Raw genomic sequence first — 9899 nt, 5'->3', positions numbered from 1 at the left:
CTGAGCACATGATCCAAGATTCAGATTGCATAATTGTCCTTGTTCTGCATGTGATTTGTATCAAAAGCCCCATCCTCAGGTTTAGGTTATTGTTCAAACAAAATAATAAAATCCAATTCCATTTTAGCTCTTCCAACAAGACGTTTACCTGATGATGTCTTTTGAAGCCGAAGTTTAAACGAGAGAGCTCGTTGAAGAAGGAGCATTCGCCACTCAGATTTGCAGCTCGAATCTGTAATTTGAGAAGTCTATGAATAACACTTCTCCATATACACAAGTGGCAAAACAGAAATCCAACACTATAATAGGGTAATTCTAATCAAATATGGCTGAACAAATAACATCAGGTGGAGTAAGTGTCAGAACATTTAAGCTTTAGCACGGCGAATCACCTGATTTTTATTTTATTTTTTGTGGGGGGGGGGATGGCAGGGGGTTGAGGGTTAAACAACTGAGCCAAGAATATAGGGAAACAACTCGACAGGAAGTACAAAATTCTCACCTCTGAGCAGGCCAGATGGTCAATGCTTCCAAACCAGTCCACTTGGCCACGGCAGTGATCGTAGGCATGAATAAGTTCGTGGTTTACTATGCGGTTCATAAGCGATTGGTTCGATATCACATTTTTACATAACACCAGCTGAAACAAAGTTTAGATCAAGATATGAAATGCAATCGTGCAAAAAAACCATAACATCTGGCCCATTTCTTAATTAACAAAAGTTATTTTTAAAAATATACAAGGGTCATGCATGGAGAAGCTGTTACGTAATATGGTCCGGACATGGATATTAGGATTTTGAAGGAAATTAGTAGACAATTGGCATTGACTTATAGTATACTAGCCAAAAGTACCCGGCGTTGCCCGGGTTCTTTTTGAATGAATTTACTACAATTCAGCTTTTACTCGCGGCCGTAGAAGATTGACTACTATAATTCAGCTCAGCTTTTAATTGCGAAATGGGCCCAGCCCGGCTGAAGTGGTCTCGACCTGGCCACCTAGCCTATAACCTTCCAGGGGCCCGTCCCGACATTTTTTGTTTTAGAGGTTTACTCCTATCTTTCACCGTTCAGGAGATTAGCGCGTGCAGACAAACAAACAAACAAACAAACAAAAACTTTCTTTTATATATATATAGAAGATATATAGATGGGGTTCAACCCTGAGGTCCCAACATCATGAAACTTGCTGAGAGGAGCACCCTAAAGGTCATTTAAAATCGGTCTTTAAAGGCAGTTTAAGCTATAAATTCATTTCATTCAACACTTGCTTCCTGTTTGTTATTCCCATCGAAGCACTCTCTTCAGAATGTGCTGTTGTATGAGGGCATGTTGAAAAGAATGCCTCTTATAGTTTTTCTTCAAATAAGGGTAAATATATTTGAATGAAACAAAGCACAGTTCACACATTAGTTCTTCCCACCACTGGGTGCCAAGTTTCATGATTCTGACGCAAGATGTCTCGGTGCAATGTTAGTCAAGAGGGCAGCACAACATCAGTGCTGTGAAGCATGAAATGCTGGAAATGGGTGTCGGTTGCACCATTACGATCCTTTGAGTAAGAGGTGGTCAATGGAGAACCGCCACAAAAGATCACCAGGCGAACTCCGTCAAATTTTCATCTCTTCACCAAATAAGGAACACCGTCATGGAGAACATTTTTCTTCCGATGATAATAATAACTAGAGGTTCCAGGGAAGCAGAACTCAACTGAACTGACTGGACAACTTTAAAGTAGGTCGGGTCTCACATGCCAAGTTTGATGAAAATTCATCAATATATGTGGACGCTAGATTGTTAACGTCGTTTCAGAGCTGAAAAAATATACTGGCCTATGGCGGCCATTTTGTGACAGATCGGGTTGACATGCGACAGCAACCTACCTTGTGTGGTAAGAGTCTCAAACACCGAGTTTGATCAAAATCCATAAATATTTGTGGACATTAAAGTCTTAACGTCGTTTTGGAGCTGAAAACAATATGGCGGCCATTTTGTGACGGATCGGGCTGAAATGTAACACCAACCTGGTCCTTGGGGTAAGGATGCTGCATATCAAGTTTGATCAGAATCGGTTGATATTTGTGGTTGCTGGAGTGTTAACGTCGAAAAGCTAACGGACGACAGACGCCGGACGACGGAGGGTTCAGTATGTAATGAACTCAACTGGACGGTCGTCCAGGTGAGTTAATAATTGTATTTATTTAGCGCCTTTTGCCAATAGATAGAGGAGGCTGAATGTCGAGCTGCTCTGAAGCACTGATTAAGTCAGCAGGATGCAGCAGAACCGCTGTGGTGATTATGTTGAGAAATAGATGCATGATGGTAGAAAAAAAAGATTGATGTTAATGTCTTTCTTTGTTTCATTCAAATATTTGTACTTGTTTCAGAGAAAAACAATAGGAGGCATTACTTTTCAGCATGCCCTCGTAATAGTAGTAATAACAAGCGTTACGCTTAGGTCCCCCGTCGGTGAAGTGATGTGAGTTGACAAAGTGGAAGACGCAAGGCGGCCATCTTGGATTTTGACTTGGCGACCCAATTTTCAATGGCGGTCTCCCTGATGCGTAGATACACCCACACACCAGATTAGAAGTTGGTACTTCGCTTATTTTTCAAGATATTTCGCTCACAAGGTTCAGACATATATATATACAGACTTGGCATTTAATATGGAATTTTTTTTTTGTGGGGGTGAACTTACTTTTCAAGATGTCTTAGAACCAAGGTTCATTGGAATTATGTTGAAATTGTTCTAGATTTTGTTAATGTGACCTTTAAAAGAAACAAAAACCACATTTGACATTTCAAAACAAATAAATTGATCCTTGAAAGTGATGTAAACCGATATCGAACTCAATTCACGGACAGTACTGTGTTAAACTTCTGTACGTTTTCCAGAAGTATCTCTTTATTTTGCACATTAGCCAAATTTTTTTTTAACAAAAACAAAAGTTAAATTACGACTGGGATTACGGATAGTAAAATTACAGTTCAGTCCTTCGTCTAACCCCCACGAGCATTCAGGAGAGCACGTACACGTTGAGGGATGCTGTTCACGAGATTTGCCAAGGTTTGGACAGGAATCGCTTGCCATGCAGTGACAATAGCCTGCTGCAATTCACGCACAGAGGTCGGCTGCTGGTCCAAGTGGTCGATTTGACGTGTTAATTCTGCCCACAAGTTCTCTATCGGATTCATATCCGGGGACATGGCAGGCCACTCCATATGCTCTACACCACGGTCAGCAAGAAAGTGTTGGATCATGCGAGCACGATGAGGCAGTGCATTGCCATCTTGGAAGACAATGTTTCCTCGAAAGGCTGCATGAGCAAATGGAAGCAATGTTTCTTCCAGAATGGCCCTGTACTTGAACTGGTTCAGGTTTCCATTCAGAACAACCAGGTCAGTTTTGCCCCCTGCATGAAAAGCAGCCCAAACGGTCACCCCACCACCTCCAGCTTGGACTCTTGGCACTATACAATCTTTGTTGTAGGCTTCATGCACTTGTCTGCAAACTCGGACGTGGCCATCTTGACGATAGACCAGAAATCTAGATTTGTCACTGAAGATCACGTGATTCCAGTGTCCTGGCTGCCATTGACGGTGCTCTCTGGCCCACTGCAATCGGCGCTGGTGGTGTTGTCTGGTCAGGCGTGGCTTTCTCAGGGGACGCCTGGCACGATAGCCTGCTTGAACCAGTCGTTGGTTGACTAGCCTTCTGGATACAGGCACATTTGTCAGTTGCTGCCACTCAGACCTAAGCCGATTAGCTGACTTGGTACGGCCATTGCGGACTAACCGGTGCAGCTGGTGATCATCCCTCCTTGTGGTTCTGCGGGGACGTCCTGGCCTCAGTATTGGAGTAGGGACACCCCTCTGAGCATTTCGTTTCAGGATCTTTGACACCTGACCTTGAGTGATGCCATACTGCCAAGCAATAGCACGCTGTTTCATGCCGTAATTTCGTAAAGCCACCACTCCATGACAAACAGCATTGTCGAGTTGACGGACCATCTCCAGAGGAAGCGGCAATAACTTTTGGAGACGTGCAGCAGTTGTTTTCCACTAATACAGAACGCAACAACCCTTGTATACCCGACTGTGAAGCCAATCATCAAATGCACCTGTCCGTACATTTTGCCACGCCACCTGTGATATAATCCTGTTGACTTCTTGCTGCGACAGAATCAGTGACATGGTTCTTTTAACAAATAAATCACCAAAGTGTAAAAGAAACTCACCAGATTGATATACTGATTTAAGAAAGTAAACCCAAGTCAAGAAAAAAAAAAATCCATATTAAATGCCGTCTATATGGTGGCGGCCATCTTGGATGTTGACGTGGCGACCCAATTTTCAATATCGTTCTTCCTTATGCCTGGATACACCCACACACCAGATTAGAAGTTGGTACTTCTCTTATTTTTCAAGATATTCCGCTCACAAGGTTCAGACATACATGGCGGCGGCCATCTTGGATTTTGACGTGGCGGCCCAATTTTCAATAGCGTTCTTCCTTATGCCTATATACACCCACACACCAGATTAGAAGTTAGTAGTTCGTTTATTTTTCAAGATATTTCGCTCACAAGGTTCACATATATGGTGGTGGCCATCTTAGATTTTGACGTGGCGACCCAATTTTCAATAGCGTTCTTCCTTATGCCTAGATACACCCACATATTAGATTAGACGTTGGTACTTCGCTTATTTTTCAAGATATTCCACTCAAGGTTCAGACATACATGGCGGTGGCCATCTTGGATTTTGACATGGCGACCCAATTTTCAAGAGGGTTCTTCCTTATGCCTAGATACACCCACACACCAGATTAGAAGTTGGTACTTCACTTATTTTTCAAGATATTCTGCTCACAAGGTTCAGACATGGCGTCAGACATACATGGCGGCGGCCATCTTCTATTTTGGCGTGGGTTGCACCCACACACCAAATTAGAATTCGGTCCTTCGCTTACGCACGCACGCACGCCCGCATGCACGCACGGACGGACGGACGGACACACGGGCGGATGGACACGGACGGAGGGGAGAACCATAGTCCGCCTTTCGCTCCGCGGTGTGACGGGGGACAATTAACGCAGATCTATACTGAACACAATTGACATTTGCAGCAGCTTAGATTGGTGGAAACCTGATTGTCAATTGAAATTACCCTCTGTCATCTTGCTCTTCCACAAGCCTCGATGTTGATTAAAACAATCCCGCTTTAAATGATTAGTGTCCAAGGTTAAATTCTAGTTTTTGATCGCAGTTCAGCTGCGACAACTTGTCTTTTTTGCCTTGCGCTTCCCAATCATCAGTCGTTAGGAATTATATTATTCCGCAAGTACAATTACCGTACAGATATTACAAATCGGCTTTGTGAATAATACCTGGCAAGTTTCTGAATCGAATCCTCCAGCAACTTTCCTTGTACACTCCTCGCATGAAAAGTGACGTTCCTTAACCATCGGGCTGTGGATACAACGCATCATGTAACCTGGAGAGCCCGGTGAACAGAGTGTACCATCAACGCCGTTTCCAAAGTAAATAATTCGGAGCCTCTCTGTTTGTGCACTTAAGTTTGTGACGCTTGAATTAAGAGAAAATTGACAACCGGAGAATTTTACGCTCGGGTGTACATGTTACTCATTGACGGTTAATTCATGTTCCATTCATTAACCTCACAGCAAGAAATCTTTAAATTCTCCAGCATTCATTTTCTCTCTCATTTTTTCCCTCATTTGTTAGTTAATAACATCTTAGGTATAATGCAAGGCCAGGTTCATTCATCTTGTTGTGATACGAATGCAAGCTTACCAGCCTGCTTCCTTTAATGCTTCCAAAAGCACTTTTGCAATAGGGTCTGTAAGGTAAAGAGCAAATATAATCAACAGTAAATGTAATTTTCCTCTTAAACAGCAAGAATATTCACAGATAGTTCTCTTTAAAATCGATTACATTTTAAATTTGTGAATGCATATTCAACAAAATTGTGAGAACTGTAGAATGGAGAACAAAAGTAAAACCAACTCAAAGTTTATATATATATATATATATATATATATATATATATATATATATATATATATATATATATATATATATATATATATATATATATATATATATATATATAATTCATTTATTTTGTATAGCGCTTTTCCAGAAGCCCAAAGGCGCTTTGACAGAGTGGCAAACATAATGCATAACAATACATGAAAACAACAATTGCAAAAAGACAAGAATCAATAGGGAAATATTTAAAGCAAAAGGAGGTAGAAGGAGAAGAGATAGTCAGGGGTTAAATGCTGTGGGTTGAATGTTGAATGCAGTGTTGAACAGGTGGGTCTTTAGTGATGTTTTGAATGTGGTGAGTGAGGAGGAGTCTCTGATGGTGTGAGGTAGTGAATTCCAGAGGGTGGGAGCAGCGATGGAGAAGGCCCTGTCCCCCCAGGATCTGAATTTGGTCCGGATGGAGGGGGTCAGGAGGTTGGTACCAGCAGAGCGGAGGTTGCGGGTGGGAGTGTGTCTGGAGAGGAGGTCAGCCAGGTAGGATGGGGCCAGGTTATGGAGGGCTTTGTATGTCAAGAGGAGGATTTTGTACTGGATTCTCTGGGGGATGGGGAGCCAGTGAAACTTGTAAAGGACGGGGGTGATGTGGTCACGGGTCCGGGAATGGGTGAGTAGACGGGCAGCGGAGTTCTGAATGTATTGGAGTTTATTGGTGATTTTTGAGGGTGAACCATAGAGGAGGCTATTGCAGTAGTCCAGACGGGAGGTGATGAAGGCGTGGATGAGGGTTTCTGCAGCCGTGGAGGAGAGGGATGAGCGGAGACGGGCAATGTTTTTCAGGTGAAAGAAGGCTGACTTTGTGATCTGTTTAGTGTATTTGTCGAAGGAAAGGGTTTGGTCAAAGATGACGCCAAGATTCCGGATGTGAGGGGAGGTGGATACTGGGATACCGTCGATGTTGAGGGCAAAGTTATGGGTGGATTTTGTGAGCGTTTTTGGGCCAATGATGATTATTTCAGATTTATCACAGTTAAGCTTGAGGAAGTTGATTTGAAGCCAGGATTTTATTTCAGTGATGCAGTTTGTCAGGATAGAGTGGGTGTCGGTGGAGACGGACTTGGTGGAGATGAAAAGCTGGATGTCATCGGCGAAGCAGTGGAATTGGAGACCATGACGGCGGATTAAGTGACCGAGGGGGGACAGGTAAAGGATGAAGAGGAGGGGGCCAAGAACTGAACCTTGGGGGACACCTTGGGGGAGGGGAGCAGTGGGGGATTTGCAGTTATTGATGGAGATGAACTGGCATCTGTCAGAGAGGTATGATTTAATCCAAGAGAGGGCAGTGCCGGTAACGTTAAAGGTGGATTCAAGTCGGGTGAGGAGGATAGTGTGATCGATGGTGTCAAAGGCAGCGCTGAGGTCGAGGAGGACGAGAATGTTGAGGTTGCCAGCGTCAGAGGAGAGGAGAAGGTCGTTGGTGATGTTGAGGAGAGCAGTTTCAGTACTGTGGTTGGAGCGGAATCCGGATTGGAATGTTTCATACAGGTTATTGGCAGAGAGATGATGTTTGAGGTGAGTGGCTACAGCGGGTTCCAAAACTTTTGACAGAAATGGTAGGTTGGAGATGGGTCTGAAGTTGTTTAGGGTGTCAGGGTTTAGACCAGGTTTTTTTAGAATGGGGGTAACAGCAGCAATTTTGAGGGAAGGTGGGACGATGCCTGTAGACAGGGAGGAGTTTATTGTTGCAATGATAAGTGGAGAGAGAGCAGGGAGGGAGGCTTTGACAAAGCTGGAGGGGATGGGGTCAAGAGTGCAGGTGGCAGTTTTCATTCCTATGAGGAGTTCAGAGAGGTCAGTAGGGGAGATTGGGGAGAACCGAGACAGGGGATGGCAGGACAAGGGGGGTCAGGTGGTTGGAGGGGGAGCGGGTGCAGCGGTGGTCAAGCTGTTGTAGATGTTGTCAATTTTGCGTTGGAAGAAAGAGAGGAAGGAGATGCAGTTGTCTACTGTGAATGACTGGGTGGTGGTGTTCAGGGGGCGGAGGAGTTTGTTTATTGTCGAGAAGAGTGCTTTTGGGTTTCCGGAGCCAGAGTGGATAATTTGAGAGTAGTAGGCAGAGCGGGCGCGGGAGAGGGCATCTTTGTAGTGTTGTAGGTGGTCCTTGTAGGCTTGGGAGTGAACTGTGAGACCCGTTTTATTGCGGAGTCTTTCAAGTTGGCGAGCACGAGTTTTCATCAGGCGGAGTTCAGGGGTAAACCAGGGAGCAGAATGGGTGAAAGAAACTGTTTTGGTTTTTACAGGCGCAAGCTGGTCAAGGCAGGAGGAGAGAGTGTGGTTGTAGTAGTCAGTGAGGTCGGAAGGGGTGTGGAGGTCAATGAAGGGAGAAGTGGACATTTTTTCAGAGAGGGTGGATGAGAATGAGGTAGGTGAAAGAGCGTTTAGCTTACGGAAGTTGATTGTGTGATAATGCCTTGGTGTTGGGGCGGGGATGTTGATGGTCAGAGTGATGGCTAAGTGGTCAGAGAGGGTGAGGTCAGAGCCAGAGAGATGGTGCAAATTTAATCCAGTGGAGCAGACAAGGTCCAAAATGTGACCACGGATATGGGTAGGAAAGTCGACATGTTGAGTGAGGTTAAAGCAGGTGAGTAAATCAGTGAAGTCAGTGGTTATTGTGGAGTCAGTGGAGTCCATGTGGATATTGAAATCACCAAGGAGGAGGATTGAGGGGGAGAGGGAACATAGCTGGGTCAAAAAGTAGGAGAAGTCAGACAGGAATGATGGGTGTGGTTTGGGAGGGCGGTAGACGACAGCCATGACTGACTGCGTGCAACCAGAGAGTTTAAAAGCCAGGTGTTCAAATGATGGAGCAGATGAGATGGAGATGAGGTTGGTCTTGATGTCTTGACGGTGGATAACGGCAATTCCGACATCATCGACGACATCGATAACGGCATCGACGAATATATATATATACACAAAGAATTAAGTTAAGCACCCCCCCCCCCCGTTTTTTTACAACCTCGCACATTACAAGTTTGTTGTCGTCAAAACAGTGTAATATACCCATGATATTGCTGTATTTTCTGGAGAAGTGATATTATGGTCACATAAAAACATAACAATCATGCCGTTTTCAATATTTTATTCTGAATAATTTAAGGTGTAATTTTTTGGGAATTTTAGGCATATTTGCACCTCAATTTAAGTATGGAGCTATAGGTCCATCACGGACAGTGTGGATGACGTTTATGTTTTCTAACGTACAGTCATTGTTCTGAGAAGACCTCTAGCGATCTTTGCATCAATAACGTGTGTAGGACCCACGTGATCGGATCACTGACTCAACCAATCACTTTTTTTCACTTTGATCACTCAATTTCATCAATGGATAATTGCTAATGTCATACCAATCATTATTTGATCTCACATACCTTAGAATATATGCCAATGTATACATATACACAAAGAATATATATTAGGGGGTGCTTACCCTAATTCGTTGTGTAGGGGTGCTTAACTTAATTCTTTGTGTATATATATATATACGAGGTGTGTTCAAAAAGTATCCGACCTTTGTTCATAAAAAATACTCGTATCCAGATACAACAAACTTATACTGATGTCTTTCAAAGTAGTCCCCTTGGGCTGCCACACACTTCTCCCAACGGTTCTGCCACTGTCGGAAGCAGCGCTGGAACGCCTCTTTTGGGATGGCGCGCAGCTGGTCCGTCGCATTCCGCATGATGTCTTCTCTGGACTGAAATCTGGTCCCTTTCAGGGGCATTTTCAGCTTGGAGAAAAGCCAGAAGTCACACGGAGCCATGTCGGGAGAGTAGGGAGCCTGACGAAGCACAGGTGTGTTGTGTTTGGCCAAGAAACTCTATC

General features: G+C 44.0%; 1 protein-coding gene across 1 annotated transcript in view; it reads right to left on the bottom strand.

The window, feature by feature from the left end:
- The window catches only part of ATP23 (ATP23 metallopeptidase and ATP synthase assembly factor homolog), a 40840-nt gene that overhangs the window by 853 nt on the left and 30088 nt on the right, over positions 1-9899 (bottom strand). The window contains exons 2-5 of the mRNA XM_068104517.2: positions 5820-5865; positions 5393-5474; positions 503-640; positions 149-232 (exon numbers count right to left, since the gene is read on the bottom strand). Of these exons, the coding sequence (XP_067960618.2) occupies positions 149-232; positions 503-640; positions 5393-5474; positions 5820-5865 (350 nt within the window). The remainder of the gene's footprint in view (positions 1-148; positions 233-502; positions 641-5392; positions 5475-5819; positions 5866-9899) is intronic.

Source organism: Myxine glutinosa, chromosome 11, assembly GCF_964187855.1.
Source record: "Myxine glutinosa chromosome 11, kmMyxGlut1.1, whole genome shotgun sequence".
NCBI lineage: Eukaryota > Metazoa > Chordata > Myxini > Myxiniformes > Myxinidae > Myxine > Myxine glutinosa.
This window is presented reverse-complemented; position numbering and strand designations above follow the sequence as displayed.